Genomic DNA, 16,849 nt, shown 5'->3' with positions numbered 1-16,849 from the left:
AACAGTAGAGATATAATATTTTACCTCATTTGGCTCTCAAATCATTCATGATGGTGTAGGAAATAGATGATTGTCTTCACCATCGATGATTCAGGAAAGAGCACAGTAAACATAAGAAACATACAGCTTAATAAGAATTTTGACACTTTTGGCTTCCCATAATTTAAGCACAGTTAGACCATGGTCTAAGTTAAACCTGACTTAAGAGTACGGGCCTAAGAGTCTAGCTATGCCGAAACAGTTATTTTCCTTGTTAGTGTATGATTTACATTGACAGATTTGACTGCTCCTCTGGCCGAGTTAGGGCTACCATTGGAGAATACATCGTAGTGTTCTTCGGAGGGTTTATAGAGAGACCCAACACCTTCGGAAGGAGGCAGGACTCCAACCTGAAATCATGAAAATCATAAAAGAGCCGGGCACGTCTCTTTACATTGATCAGATCCAAGCAAGTTTAGTGCTAACTGCAATAGTTGTAATTATTATTATGCTTGCACACTCAATTGCACAAAATGCTAAATTTCAGAAATATCTGCATGACTGGTTCAAAATATGATAAAGGTTAAAGTGAAGAAATTCTAAAAAAGAAATTCTCTTTACTCTTAATTAATAAGTACCCCACAGACTTAAGCAGAATTGCAGGCATTTATTCCTCGTTTCACACGAGATATTCTCTTTGCTACTTTCTAAAACTAGTAAAATCAATTACTTCACATCAAATATTTTACACACTTTGTTAATAGGTATTAAAAAAAATGAATTAGGAGTGTGACTGATCACAAATTAAAAACAAAAAGGCTGAAAAACCTGGAGAGCATTTTAAAAAGCTAAGATTGAGAGAGCCCCCATACTTTTATACAGTGGAAAACTAAATAACTTAGCTGAAATTAAGCTTAAATCAAAAGCAAAAAAGCTGAAATGAGCTAAAAATCTCAACCCTCACACTTCAAATAAATGGAAAAGATAAATGATTATTGACACACATAATTAATGAAGGAATAAAATGCTTGAACATGCTTGTCCAATTAAAATGGCAAAGAAAATATCCTTGATCAGGAGAGGAGCTACCCAAGCAAATGGATGTGCACATATTTTTTCACCTATTACTCAGGTACTTAAAAGAAGAGAAGAGGGGCAGGGGTTTCAATTTGTTTGGTAGACAGTAAAATTACACCCATAGGAATAGCAGGAACGGTATATCAAAGAAAAGTGTAATGCAGTAAAATATAAAAATAACCGTGACCAATCCAGTTTAAAAGCAACAATGATTTGACCCAAACAAATAAATGAAGATAAATGAATAAACAAACAAATAAATGAATAAAGAAAGAAAGAAAGAAAAAGAAAGAAAGAAAATTTTAAAAAATAAATGAATAAATATATTAATCAAGAAAATGGTCCATTTTGAGAAACCTTTACATTGGTATTGTTTCAGATATTAAAGTAAATTGTCTACACATTTATTATTAACCCCAAAGGGAAGAATTATAGAGAACCCAATGTGGGTTTTGGGCTGAATGTTCACAATTTTATAATATGAAATCTAGTAAAGTAGCAAATTTATAATGTTTATATTATGAACAGACCTTTGAGACTGGAAAATGAAATGGGAAGCTCTTGTTGAGTGTTACAGGCATTGTTAGGAAGAGAAAGTAGGTATGTCCAAGAAATGCTGTCAGAAGCTGGAGACCATTGAGGATCAGTGAACTTCATCAAGGTATTGAAAACAAAAAGAAATAAAAGGCAAGAAAACAAAATGTGAATGAGAAGACAATGATTTCATTAAGAACAGATATTTGATGATTATTAAAGAAATATTTGTTCACATACATGAATTAAAATTGGGAAATATGAAAGTATTAATTGGAACACCACTTTTCAGGGATTAAATAGGTCATAAAATTGATGATTTTGGACAAAAAGTCCCTGTGAAATTAACATAATTTGGGAGAAAGATATATATATTTATGTGAGTGTGTGTAAGTGTGACAATTACAGTATCAACAGCACCCTAACACTCAATTACATAGTAATTAGTATCTTACATAGTTGAATAACAACAAACTTTCTGTACCTGTCCATTTTAGGAAACACACATGAGATAGCGAGAATGAGAGCCACAGGCTCAATCATGAACCATAATGAGAAGAAGCAAGCAAAGGGTAGATAGAAGGCAAGCTTATTGCGATGACGTTTTACAGTGAAGTACACCCCACGAAGGGTCCAAACAAGACCTGTAGAAGAAATGGGATATTTGTTTAGATACCTGCTTTACTTCTCCACTAAATGCCAAAGCATGATGGGGAAGAGCCAAACATGCATGGTCATGTTTTACAAAACATTATTAATACCCTGACTAATGGATTCTACTATGCTATTTACATGTATATTTTCATAAATTTAACAAAATAATATAGGATTTGTATAGCGCACATATCCACTTTGCTAGGTGCTCAAGGTGCTCCTATATTACTCTGGCTAAGCTGGTCTACCGATCCTGGTGTGCACAGCTTTTTGAGGAATTTCTTTCTGCCGGTACCCATTTACCTCCCTGGGTCGAGTGCAGCACATTGTGGATAATTTCTTGCTGAAGGAAAACACGATCGCCATGGCTAGGATTTGAACCCACGACCCTCTGCTTGAAAGGCGAGAGTCAGAACCACTAGACCACAACGCGCCCACAACTTTAATCAAGTCGGGGATCTTTATTGGCTTAGCTTTACATATCCTTCCCCTTATTTTCTTTGTCATTATTCTATTCTTGTAATATCTGTCTTCTCATGTTTGTATATTCTTGTAAATTATGTCTTCTGAATTTGAATAAATCTAATTAAGTACATGTACTAATAGGTCATATGCAATGACAACCTCATAGCCAGAAGTTTGAGAGTGAATAGAAAAAAAATTATTGCAAAAGCAAGATTGAAAAAAAAATTCATTAACCCCCCAGGAGAACAATATACTTGGGTCTGAGGGCTATCTAGCCTCCCAAAGAGTAAAGAGAAATCCCCTTATACATCCCTATATGCCCAATCCCCTTATGCAAAGTAGCACAAACGAAATACATGAAATACCTGCAATGCGACAAATAATTGAACCAGCTGCAACCTGAATACTATACTGGGCTAGGATATCTCTAGGGTCCAACAGTATGGTCTGATAGACGGAGAAGATCAGGTAGGATACAGCATACAAGAGACAGAGGATTGCTAGCTGGATGGAACCGTTAAAACTCATACGGGCCCTGTGTGGAAGCAGTTAGGTATAGAGTTTAAGCTAAATGGTTGAATCTTTATACCAAAAACTTGCACGTTACTTTGGAAATTATGTCGGTGGTACAAGAGGGCTACAGTACCGCAATGGCTGCTAATCGAGCATGCCATGTTGTACATATTTTCATTATTGCTAATGATAGCAAGTAAGTTTAGAAATGCCTCTACGGCTCCGTAACACAAAGGTTAGCAACTGATCGTACGTTTGATTTCACAATTGACTGTACATTGTAGTCCATGGAATCAATCGTAAAAAAAATTTCATTGCTAAGCTTTGTGTTATGAAGCCCTGTCCGGGTTAGAATACCACTGCTATGCCAGCCAACTGCCTAATGGTGCTTGTTTTTATCTATACTATCTCTACACTGCGTTGCGTGAAGTTTTCATGGGTTAACAACACTTTGAACACTCACCTAGTAACTGTATAACCTTTGGAAACCAAGAAGAGGAGGGCTACAAATATCACACTAGATAGGCCATGGAGCATGTCAGCTGAAAATGTTGAAACATAACATTTTACTTGGTATGCCTCAGCAAGAATAACCCTTTTACTGATAAATCATCAATGTATGTACATGTATTTTCATTAGCTTTCAGTCCAAGAAATTTTTTGACATCAACCCTTGTATCTTATTTTTAGTCTTATTTAACAAAATCAAATTCAACAGAATGAGTAAACAGGAGATACTTGATGAGATAAATATTTGTCAATGTCTTATTTTTAGATTTAATATTTTGGCTAATTACAGAAACCTTCACTGGCAACCTATTGTTGGTTTTAAGGTGGAGGGTTACAATGTTTTTCATAAAAGGATATGAATCATTTATAGATATAGACACATGAAAATGATCATTGTAGCCTGTGAAAGATTTGAATGACGACTTAATGAATACAAATATCATTGGCCTGTTCTTGTAATGAGATAGATAATCATAAATAGATAGATAGATACACAGATACATGTAGATAATTATATTGCTTGAGAAAAAAATCATACAAATCATCTTTATTTTCCTGTGATACTAAACAATAGCATTATTAAGGTCTCTTTCTTTGCATAATCAATGTGTAATATGAACATGTTTTATTCTCACTATCATAACAATTTATAACAATATGAACAATGATACTACCACTACTTTACTAAGGCTATTACCACTGATATTACTGTAAATAAACATAACAATGATAATAATTATAATAATCACAATGATAGTTACAGATGTTTCATTCAAACATGAACATCAACCAAACAAGAATAATATAACACCACAAACCTGAATTGTTCAACCTGGGAAGACTAATGCCATTATTGGAGAAGCAACCCATGGCAATGCAGTGGAGTAGTAAAGAAATCAGCTGAAGACTAAGACTAAGATAGAACAGTCTGTAAGTCACATGGAGGAGGTGCTTCCTGAACAGAGTTACTGCAACACAATCGTTTATACGTTATGGAAACGTGACTTTTTCTATTTAATATTCAGTTTACTGGTCCAATTGCAACAAGACATTTGCTCTTACCACAAAATCTCCAAACTTTTATCATTTGAGTGTTAAATACAGAGTTGAAGTTGAGTTTGTGGAATTGATAGTAGAGCAATAGTCGCTGGAGAGAATGTCTTGGAACTTGTCCAATGCGCAGAATGTAGGATACCTTTTCTGATGTAATAGGGACCAGACATTGAATACACATGTAAATTTAGATGGATTGAGCACGCAGTTGAAGAATTATGCCTGGAGTAGTTATTGCCAGGTTTGAAATATATTACACGGCACTTAACTTAAAAGTTTTCAAGAACTTTCATAATCAGGTTGTATTTCTCATGAAACAAATCTTGCTTAATCAATTGGACCTAGAAATAGTGACAATGAGCAGCAAAAAGCCATGTCCTCTATGAGTACTGACTTCATAATCGGATCCAAACACTGACTTCAACACAAATTATATAATTGTTCTTTAAGTTATTGCAATGACATTACAAGCAGTTTTCACGTACATGCACTCGTATACAATGACTTCTCTGACCGTTGACCTTTATATTCCCAAAATAATCCGACCATCGTCACTCAAATACGCATACATGACCCAACATGAACCAAGCTGAAGATGATTGTCAAAAAACTCTTTATATATTAAGAATTAAAAATGGGAATAACATGCAGGTGCAAACATTCAAATCCTGTGGTAACCACCTTCAATGGTGTGCAGCATAAAAGACATATTTATATCAAAGCTATTCCTGAAAAATAAAAATCCAAATTTATTTGGATAGAATAACAAATTTTCAAACAAATAAGTAGATTACCTTTTAAAGATATAATTTTTTTACTAACATTATGTCATTTTTCCACCATGGCCCCCCCCCAAAAAAAGATTATATTACACAAGTTTTAGAGATCACAGGATACATACCATGGTTGACGGTTGCTACTAGAAATATTCCAAGATATGAGAACAAAAATCCAAGATCAGTCACCATCAAATCTGAAGAGGAAAAAAACAATCTACAATGAATTCATGAATGACCCTTAAGATAAGTTCTGCATGAGAATGTGTTTATTGTGATTGTGTTTTATACTGAAAAAAACAGTATCTGGAAAGTGCACTAGCTTTTTACTTTTCATCACATTCATTTCATATTTTCAGCAACTAAAAATATATTTTTCATAGCAGTATAATAAAAAAAAGTATAAATCCCCCCAAAAAGATTTTTCAAAGCATTTTCATATATCTACCTAAAAATGAAGACAAATGATTAATGATACCTATATTTCAGACATAATAAATTTCGTTGATTTCATTACTTTTCTTGACAAATTTGTGCAAAAGTAGGAACATGGTTAAGTTGAGGAAATACCTTTCTCATTGTCGAAAGTAGGGATGGTTCCCATAGAATAAAAAAAAGATAGTTGGTCAGAAGGTACTATTCAATGGATGTTAAAAACAACTTACACCTCTCATCATAAGAAAATTCCCTTTCCAGGCTCTTAAGTCCATTAGTCATATGAAGTCTGTAAGTCACATTCCAAATTCCAGGTACTTCTCCTCCATGGCAGTTTGCTAGGTTGAAGAAGTATCGACGAGGCCTCTTGTTTGAAGAGAAATCTTTGTATCCTCTGCACAGAAGCCACTATTTTGATATGAAAAAAACTTTGTGGCAAATATTCTGGTCTTGTCCATGGAATACATCAATAAAACATTACACAGGTTCTTTAAAAAGAAAAAAATTCCCTTTCCAGTTTTGAAGCTACAATTTTGTTCCTCTGATAATCCGACAATTGTTTAACCCTCTGAAAATTGAATTCTGACTTACCATAGGCTTTGTTCAGGGATCAATTGGTTTAATGTAATGCAAAGGAATATAAAGCTAATTAATTCACAAATGATTGGACCATATTAGCCTAAAGTTTGTCGAGGTGACATTTGACAAAGTATTAAAGTACCCCAATTCATTCCTTTATACTGATGTTAAGAATATAAAATCAAAATTTGTATATGTCACCTTTAGCTGATGTCATTAAAACTTTCCAGCTGCTTGCATTTATATCATGTACATTTATAAGCATGACTTTCAAACAACATCATGATACACATTTTTTATAAAAAAATGTTTGGTTATACTGACAACTACTTCTGTAATACAAGTAAATTGAATGGGAGCTTATAGACTGACTCCATGAATTGCAAATAATGTTAAATGCCTTTGACTTTCTCTTTATTTATTTGAATTAGAACAAGTTTTTTTTCTTTTTCAAAGTAACTAGGGGAGTGTTTTTGTGTGCAATAATCAGTTTTTCTTTGAAATTCACATAAAAAGCAATCATTATGAAGCAGACTTATCATTTTTTTCAGAAATAAAAACATTTTAAAAATTTCTGCTATCAGGTGAAGATGTAGAAGTAGTCTGTTTTTTATTCCTTGGAGAAAAATCTCAATGCGATATACCCTGTATGAGAGGTGTTTACAGGTATTTTTGTTTGCAATGACGTGCGAATTATTTAAGTCTCTTCTGCCAGGTACGGTAGTTGATATGTGATAAATCAACTGAAAATACATTTCAAACTTATTGAATATGCTATTATTATATGAAATTAATATTCATGATGTTCAGTGGCGGACTGTGACCCGGAGGAGACAAAGCAATGAGGGGGCACTGTACGTTTGTGAACAATGCTGTGCCCCTCCAATGCTTTGTCTCCTCCAGGTCACGGTCCGCCACTGATGATGTTGCTTTACAAGAAAAAGTAATACCTCTTGATGGCTTTGCCTTTTACTATGAACACCCTCAATAAGAATATTTTCATCCTCACAGAAATTGAGCACAATTATTTTTCAATACAGTTGTCCTATTCACCTTACTGTTATCTGATGAAGATATTAAGCTATTGACATCAAGTTATTTTACAAGAAAACATATCATCTTTTGATAAATTGATTTCTTTGGCCAAGAAAATCCCTCAATAAGAATACTTTAATCATCTTAGTAATGGAGGAATAATACTTTAAAATATATAAATGTGGTTTACTAATAATTATTATTGATCTCAATGTTATCTGATGAAGATATTAAAATATCAGCATCAACTGCAGTAGCTTAAAGCACATTCTCTTGACGAAATTGTTTCTTTGACAAAGTCCTCAATAAGATAACTTCATAATGACATGAATTGAGCAATAAGTCTTTAAAATTTATAATATGTTTGACTAATTCATCTTAATGTTATCTGATGAAGATATTAAACTATCATAATCAACTGCAGTACTTTAAAACAATGACTCTTAACAAAATTATTTCTTTTACAAAAAAAAATCATCAATAAGATTACTTTCATAATCACATGAATTGAGCTATAACTCTTTAATATTGTTAATTCATCTTAATGTTATCCAATGAAGATATTAAATGACTGGTATCATGCTAACTTACCTACATGTATTGCAAAAATACAAAAAGTATGTATACATGTAATATGTAACATTTGGCGCATGATTTTTTTATCACTGATCTGAATATCTTAATGCTAATGAATGAATGTTTGACCTTTTTTGTTTTAACGTGTAAATACTGAATCCTTGCTATCAGACAAAGATGTAGAACAAGTCATACATGTACATATATATACATGATGTGAAAACAATAAAAAAGGTTAAAACTTTCAATCTTTTTTTACCCACAAGCTACAAGGTAAAGGAAGATTGAATATCAAGGCTGATACATTTTGAAATGTAAAAGGAACAAGAACTATGAGTAGAATTCAAAGATTATACCTTGATATCTAATGAAGATATGAAAATGCTGCAACATTTAAAACTCAGATCAATGAAATAATTTTTTTAATCAGAAGTGTAACCTGAACAACTTTACCTTTTCTTTTGATTTCCAAGTCACTTTACACTGGTCTGATGATTCACTCAGGTTGACCTTGAAACTCGGGTCTATGATTTTGGAAACTTTTTCAGTGCATGACTAAGAACAAAAAAAAGGAGAAAGAATCTATCTCAACAAAGTTCAATACAAATACTTGTATGGATTGCTCAATAATGCCATCATGAAACCATCTCCCTGGAAATTCATACTTGGTTTTCTAAACAGAAGTATGAAATAAATCTTTAAAACTTTGACAAAACTTGACCTACTACATATTTTTGTACATTTATTTGCATTTTGTCTTCATTCATCAAGCATTCAATAACATCTACATGTGCTGTGTGTTTGTAATTACCAATTGGAACCACATTCTACAAGCTTTACTTTTATAATAGACCCCTTCATTTCTTATGTATGGACACAATTTTATAAATCTTGATACAAGTACTTTGCTCTATCATACATGTATCTTATTGTATTATTCAATGTACAAGAATATAATTTGAACTTCTGTATGGAAATTGAATGAATGACTTGTGTTGTTTTTCTTAAAAATACAAGTTTTGTTCATCCTATGAAAATAAAGCTCCATAATCTAGCTAAATACTCAAAAGAATTGATAAGACGTTATATCCATTCTAACTAGAATAGACATATATGCAATAAAAAGTTTAAAATCTCAAATTGCATAGCTAGTCAAAAATATAAATGAAAGCAAAATTACATTTTACATCTTCAATGCACTCACAATAAACATTTTAATTTTGCAATTAAAGAAAGGGCCTACAGGGACTCCAAAATAGGTAATTTTCTGTATACAATTGCAAATTATTTGAGGATTTACTGTATATCTACAATGAACAATGGGGGACAATCAAATGCATTTCAACTTACCAAACTTTCTTCATTTTGTCTGATAAAAGGCCACTGATTGACAGAATCACCAAACATCACAAGTTCATAGTTATGAGGATTCTGCGTAGAAAGGAATAAATTGACAGAATTACCAATGGTCAGAAGCCTTAATAAATAACATTAGTGTGAACTCATATCACTGACATATATACTGGTAGCAGTAATTGAAACATATCATCAAAAACATTCAAATAAATGTATACAAGTACCGTGTGTTTGAATGTCAGCAGAATGTTTCAAAATGAATTGAATTTCACATTGATATAAACGTTTGTTACATATTTCTACTTACTGAAGGAAAGAAAAACTTGAATCGTAAGAAGTTAACATTGTCAGTCCCATACGCAAATGAATCCAGAAAAACAACATCCTGGAATAAAGAAAAATAATAATTAGGGTCTCAAACTGTAAAAACGAAAATACAATCACATTTATTTTAGATCTACATTTTATACAGTGCGTATAAAAAAAAACGGGACAGTTTTGAAGTCTATAAAAAATTTGTTTCAAATTATTATATCTATATCTTGATGTTAACAGATGCTCTAGGATCTTATCTTTAAAATGCCATTTAAGAAAATAAATTTTGTTCATGCTTGAGCGAACACGGGACATTTTTGTCGGGGGTTCAAAAAGAGGCTTGCGCCAAAATTGCAGAAATGAGAAATTTGATAATTAGACTTTTGGCTAATCAGCAGACTTCCTCTTAATCTTTTCATTATCTTTGCCATAATTTTCGAATAATGCTGTCAGATTTCATTTACAAATTTATTTATTTAACTGAATTATATTGTTTTTCATTTAAACTTCTTTTACCTTTGAATTTTCCTTCATAAGTAAGAAAAGAATAGACTTTTTGTCAACCCAAGTAAGAAGATTTGCATTATTAATTGGGAGAATTTGTAATTATTCAAATCGCTTTATTATGTGAAACAAATTATGTTATGATACCTTTAATAATGATTATGTGAAACAAATGATGTTTTGGTACCTATAAAAGACATGAATCATATTTTCAAGGGTTATTGAATCCTTCACCATGTTTAATTATGTGATTGACAGGACAAATAGGAAAGGATTCATGTCTTTCAATGGCAATGGTGTATTTAGTCAGTTTTGAAGGAGCAAGTTGTAAAGCGAGCAAGCTAACATTTCCACTTTTTTATTAAAATATCAAATTTTGTGATTTTGACATAATATTCAGAAAATTATATCATACTTCACTTTCTATGTTTTCTGTTATTTTCCTTTCCACTTTTTTCCTTGGTCATAATTTTTTTTTTTTTTTTTTTTTGGGGGGGAGCACCCGGAGCACCCACCCCTCAGTATGCCACAGCTGTTCAAAGGCACCATAACCTTTGTAGCACACAATGAAAGGATTTGAAAAAAAAACACACGCTCTCCCATACTTTGACTTTTTCAAAAATGTTGTTGCCTAAGGACTAAAATTTTTCAAAGCTTAAAGAGAACATGTCAAAAAGGAACAACAGGACTATTCAAGCAAATAAGTAGATTTGGAAATGAATTTTGACCGCATAATTCGAAAATTATGACAAAGATAATGAAAAGGTTAAGAGGAAGTCTGCTGATTTGCAAGAAGTCCGACCATCATATTTATCATCTTATGCCATTTTGGCGCAAGCCTCCTTTTTTACCCCAAACAAAAACATTCCGTGTTCGCTCAAGCATGAACGAAACTAAATTATTTTAATGGCATTTGAAGGATAAGACTCCAGAGCACATATTGACACCAAAATATAGAGATCATAATTTGAAACACAAATTTTATAGACTTTTCAAATCTGTCCCGTTTTTTTTTATACGCACTGTAGAGGTAGTATTATATTAGGCAAATTGTTTAGGCCTATCGATCCTATAGATTATAGTGAGTGATTTTACTATCGACCAGTGCTGTACATACTTATAAGTATAACCGAACACACCCATTTACTCAATTTACAGGAAGGTAATTTCAATATGCTTTGAAATTTGAAACATCCTTTTAAATGGAATTTGAATAGAAAGACAAAAACACATTCAAAGTCTTTGCTTTCTCAAAACTACAATTACAAAATATGTTCAAAATAGAAGATGTGATTTTTCAACTTTTCCAACAGAAAACAGTTTTCAGTATTTAATACAATACTGTTTCCAAGGGACCAAACTATTTTACATGCAAAGAGGGGTGGGCTCGAAAGCTGATTTCATGAAAAAAAAATGATCTCGGCCAAAATTTTACATCTTGACTTTATTTTTTGTATTTAAATTGTAGGGACTTGTGTATTCATGGTGGAAGTTTAAAGAATTTCAAGAAAATTTTGCTTTTGATATGATTGAATTTGTAAAGTGTTTGGTAATACAGTCCACTGACATAGGCCCCCTACCCATTTTATTAATATCAAGGATTTCAATTTAACGTTAGGCTATGTTCTTAAGTTATTGAATTTTACTCAAGTCAAGTCAAAGTAAAACTAAAAAAAGCCGAAGCAAAGGCACTTAGATCTAGGCCTACTTTTTAATTTAAGTTTTATAAACCTAACATAGGCCTAGGCCTAATAATAAATTGATATGATTGATATGAAAGAAAATCAAACAAAGTAGATCTAGGCCTAGATAATTTATTATAATTTTTGAAGTTTCCCGATTTCAATAGCGGTAGTTTCCTTTCAGTTTCTTCAGCTAAAAATGTTAAGCTGGTCCGCAAGCAATTGAATTAGGCCAAGGGCCTAACCGTTAGGATGGGGGGTCGGGTGTCCGGACACTTTAATTTTTTGAAGCCTTCTTTTTTGTCTGTGGATTACACTAAAATATGAATTCATTACTTGTAATCATTTTCTATTTTGTTCTTTATATATAATATTTCCTAACATTTTGTACTAAAAATTGATGAAACTTCGCTTGTAAATTTTTCCAAATGACATTCTAAAAATTGATCGTCCGGACACACCACCCGTCCGGATACACAACATCTGGGTAAACTACTTTCGACAATGTCAATGTCAATGACAGAGCAATTTAATCGGGCTGCCGCCCGGTCGGTTCCGGTCTGAGACTAAGGCGAGGGCAGCCAGCGATACGGGCGGTACCGGTACCGTACCTTTTGCGGCAGCGCGGTCAATCACGAGTCAAGTTCCCGACTCAGGTCTTGAGTTGAATTTTATTGATAAAACGATTATCGTGCATAAAGAAAATGTTAGTATTACCTTATGACTTTTGATAGTGCCATCTTGTATCATTCCCATAGACCTGTTGATGTCCAATAGACAAAGAAAAAGGAGCGGAAACATGACTAATCATTCACGACATTTCTCGACGTTGTAACAAAGTTCAATTCATTATGCAAATTTTATGCGCGCGCATTTTCGTGTATTTTTTTTTATTGTGACGCGACGTTTAAAAACATCCAATTCATGAAATGCCCCCCCAAAGAAAATAATTATAACAAATTAAAGGAGGATGTAGATTGTCAGTGCTGACAATAATTGTAGTGAAATCCTTGGTCTCGATTGGCTGGGAAACAAATTATTGATAAAAGGAGATGAGAGAAAAAAAATGCTCGCATCAATATTATTGTTTAGAAAGATACTCATCCTGTTCATGGTCACAATACGTAGGGGAAGGCGGGGTAAGTTGTGACAATTTTTACTTTTTGCATGTTAGAATTGATGTGATTAATAATCTTGTCGAAATAAGTCCCTTGCCTTGAAATTTAATTCTACTGAAATATTTTTCACCTATATATAACTTTCTACCCCCACACTGAAAGTAATTGTCACCTTTGAAAAAAAGGTGTCAAATGGCTCAACTTGCCCCATCTGTGGGGGTAAAATTGAGCCACCTTCTGGGTTAAGTTGAGCCACAAAAACTATGTACAAAATGTATGAGGGGGAGAACCAGCATGTCAATTTTTTGTTTAAAGTCTTTTCACTTGCTAATTCTCTATAAATACTACATCCTTTAAAAGGAAAAGAGCAGTCATGTAAATTTGCTCCTTTCAGCCTGCATTTCAATCGATTTTTATGGTTTGTTTGTTTTTTTAAGATACATTACCATAAGAATCACCATGGCTCAACTTGCCCCATGCTGTTTGGCTCAACTTACCCCAGTCCGAACTTAGTGCGATAATTTTGTATCCACACATTTATTATGCATCCATCATATAAAAGACTATGACAAGAATGAAGATCCATACCTGGACAATCATGTCCTTATTATATTTAAAGACGTGTGTGTGTGTGTATAAAGGACTTATCCATTTCACACTCTTTTTTACTTTTTTGGCTGAAATTCATATTTTTCCCTAAAAAAAAACTTTTAGTTTCAAAGTTGAAAACAATGTGGTTGGTTTAGGGGTTATGCTGTGGGTCATCAATACATGACACCACCATAATGTCTGACTCATTCATTATTGGCCTGGGGCTGGTGGCTCAACGCCCCTATGCTCAACTTACCCCGCCTTCCCCTACTTATATAAATGTTCATTGGCGATGGCTTAGAAAGGTTCACCAGTCGCTCTTAACTTACGAACAGCTTTATGAAACGGCCCCCGGGACACTTAGGCCTACTAAAGAGGTGGTCTTAGCCTATTATCACGTGATTATGAAATAAGATAATTCATCATGCATTTAAGGCACCTATGATGAGGGGGCGCCGTTTTCCGAAAAGTTCATTGGGATCGACGCCAAAATTAGGTTGGGCCCCCGGGTTGCACAATCCTGGATATGCGCTTGTTACTATAAGTTAAATCGCTTATTCGATAGGCCTATAGCGATTAAGTAATTAAGCACTATTCAGTTTTAAGATGTTTTAATTTTTACTATGATGTGTGTTTTTTTTCAAATTCAAAGGTCAAATACGTTTAATATCAGTAGTCACATGATCAGGAGAAACAATTTTTTTTTATATTAAAAAAAATGATCTAAATTCAGAACAAGACAAACACTAATAGTTGTTTCAAGTACAAGTGCCCCCCAAAAAATGAAGACAACGAAACGCTTCTTCAGGAAAGAAAAAAGGGGGCTGGATAAATAGAATAATAAAATATAAATATGATATATTACACTAACATGTGTTTGAGCATGCGAGATCGAAAGGCGAATGCCGCGGTGAATTACGATCAAAAGAATGATCGGGAAACTCTAGACGGATGGGACGAAGGAGGATTTGTCTGACTTGGTTTTGGCGGGAAAGCAGTCAGAAAAATGAAAGCAGTTTGGTCAGTTTGATGAGATTTGAATCCCCCCATGCCATTCCTGACAAATCCTTGGCAATTTCAATCGAATTGCTATGTACTGACGGGAATTTTCGTGGTGAGACCAAACTCCGTTTCATATTGCCATTATTGATGGTAGGCCTATAGTTTCTAAGGCAACCTTTGGGTTTGTTTGATCGTCAGGGCCGGTGGAACATGGGGGCAGGGGTTGACTGCTGCGAATGATTTTTCAAATAGTGTGGGGGGAGGGAGAAAAAGGGGGTAAAAACTGAAGGAAAAAAGTTAAAAAGACGGAGAGCTCTGGGTCGTGTATAACTCAAAGTATTACTACTAAATTGCATGTAAAATATGACGTCACATCTTTGATCGTTTGCCACCCGATCCCCCACCCCCACATCCCCTTGATCCTTCCACAAATATAATACCTATTATAATATAATGGCTCATGACTGTTAATCGTACGACCTGCAAACTATCTGAAGTCCAAGTCCACTCCGCGAGTTGATTTGAATATATGAAAATGAAGAAAACGATAAATCAAACATAACAAAAAATCGGAGGGGAAAAAAGGTCATTTACTCACCAGCAGGATGAAAATCAGGTAGCAGGTAATCATGCAATCGCCATATCTGTGGCTTAATTAAATGAAATATTATAATTTCCCCTCATAGAGATCTAATCAGAATATGTGTGATCAATTTTGGAATAAATAACAATTTTTAGCAAAATAATATACTTTCAAGGTTCGAAAATGTGGACCCATCTACTACTGCCAGTATTTTTTTTTTTACAATAGGGCCCCTCATGCGCCCCACATATGCCTATAAAAGTTTTTATCCTGCATCCTACTCTATTGCAATCGAGAAGTGCTCCCTTCGCTGACATTTTGAATGGATGCCCACCCCTTTTTTCATTGCAAGCCTGTCTCATAGCTTTGTCAAGAATATTATATGGACCTATCTTAGAGGTCTGTGTGTCCCCTTTCGTTTGAAATTCTAGATTCGCCCATTATTGATATACGCACCCTTTCTTTTATCCTCACATTTATGTCGATTTCAGCTAAATCTCTTTATACTGCATCTAGCGAGAAGACAGATGGGACAAGATCAGCATCGAGGAATACGACTCGTTAGTTAGAGATTGGTAAAACCATGGGTATGAATTTTCTAGCCCCACTTAAAGCACCCCAGCGATTTCAGCAAATCCCAGGGCCAGCTTTGTCCCAAAGCTCACCAGGGATAAGAGAAGAACCGGCTATAATGATGATAATGCCCTCATGACGTCAGTTTAAGGGATATCGGGATGATTTGGTAGACAACGAGGGGAAAATGATGAGGGATATGTCATCTTCCTTGGCGTGATGATCAATGCGGCAGAAAGAGGATTCGGGGAGGTATATTATGAGCAAGGGGTATGGATGTGTAATTTGTTTATATGAGTATTCAAGCATTCATGGACCATGCAGATTGTACATTCATTTATATTTATGGAAAAGCTTGATTATCGCGATCAACTGCCATGCATCAATCTGCAAGCTCTAAAATATTATTGTATTCTTCGGGGCTACATCAAATCATCAATGTCGTCATCATCATCATCCTCATCATAATCATCATCGTTGTTTTCATCACCATCATCATCACTATCATCATCATCATCATCATCATCATCACCTCCAGTATTCTTCCCGTTCTTCTTAGACAGAGTCGTCATTCTTCCTCAAAACATGTTTTTTCATTGTCAGCTAATCAATCAAAAGTATCCACAAATCCAAGTTGTCCCTTATGTCAAGTCTGCTAACTGCGGATTTGTCAGTTGGATGTTATGGGTATCGATGAAATGTCTTTAGATGAATCGTGACCTTGGCCTCGTGACGATCAATATTATGGATTTACACCATATTTCGTACTCTATTCCACTTTGATAATTTTCCCTTCAGTAAAAAGGAGCATGACTTTTGACGCGAACATGCCCATGCTACTTTGTCATGCCTGTTGTACAAGTTTTCGGTCGCATTTCAAGAACTCCCATTGATTTTTTTAATATCTTTTTTAACATAACACCCTCCCCTATCAGCGCA

The 16,849-nt window shown here is 34.0% G+C and overlaps 1 protein-coding gene and 1 long non-coding RNA gene across 2 annotated transcripts; both read right to left on the bottom strand.

Moving 5' to 3' along the window:
- Positions 1-2,271: 2,271 nt before the first annotated feature.
- Positions 2,272-6,393, bottom strand: LOC121406872 (transmembrane protein 145-like). The gene is made up of 6 exons (XM_041597742.1): positions 6,227-6,393; positions 5,687-5,758; positions 4,551-4,700; positions 3,686-3,764; positions 3,075-3,244; positions 2,272-2,282 (listed from the first exon to the last, which is right to left on the bottom strand). The coding sequence occupies exons 1-6, from the start codon at positions 6,276-6,278 to the stop codon at positions 2,272-2,274; spliced, it is 534 nt and encodes a 177-aa protein (XP_041453676.1). The 5' UTR covers positions 6,279-6,393.
- Positions 6,394-8,645: 2,252 nt separating this feature from the next.
- Positions 8,646-9,927, bottom strand: LOC121409734. The gene is made up of 3 exons (XR_005969194.1): positions 9,850-9,927; positions 9,537-9,617; positions 8,646-8,741 (listed from the first exon to the last, which is right to left on the bottom strand). It is a non-coding gene; the product is annotated as an uncharacterized LOC121409734 (long non-coding RNA).
- Positions 9,928-16,849: the final 6,922 nt, after the last annotated feature.

The sequence above is a fragment of the Lytechinus variegatus genome, chromosome 2 (genome assembly GCF_018143015.1).
Source record: "Lytechinus variegatus isolate NC3 chromosome 2, Lvar_3.0, whole genome shotgun sequence".
NCBI classification, from domain to species: domain Eukaryota; kingdom Metazoa; phylum Echinodermata; class Echinoidea; order Temnopleuroida; family Toxopneustidae; genus Lytechinus; species Lytechinus variegatus.
Note: the sequence above shows the minus strand (reverse complement) of the source record. Positions and strands in the feature narration are given on the sequence as shown.

What these genes read in the sequence shown, in the direction of transcription:
- LOC121406872 (XM_041597742.1), bottom strand. Translation starts at nt 6,278, where the DNA reads ATGACTAATGGACTTAAGAGCCTGGAAAGGGAATTTTCTTATGATGAG. An exon ending in TCCCAGGTTGAACAATTCAG is followed by an intron (nt 3,765 to 4,550) that starts GTTTGTGGTGTT and finishes CAACATTTTCAG; the next exon opens with CTGACATGCTCCATGGCCTA. An exon ending in AAAGGTTATACAGTTACTAG is followed by an intron (nt 3,245 to 3,685) that starts GTGAGTGTTCAA and finishes GCTTCCACACAG; the next exon opens with GGCCCGTATGAGTTTTAACG.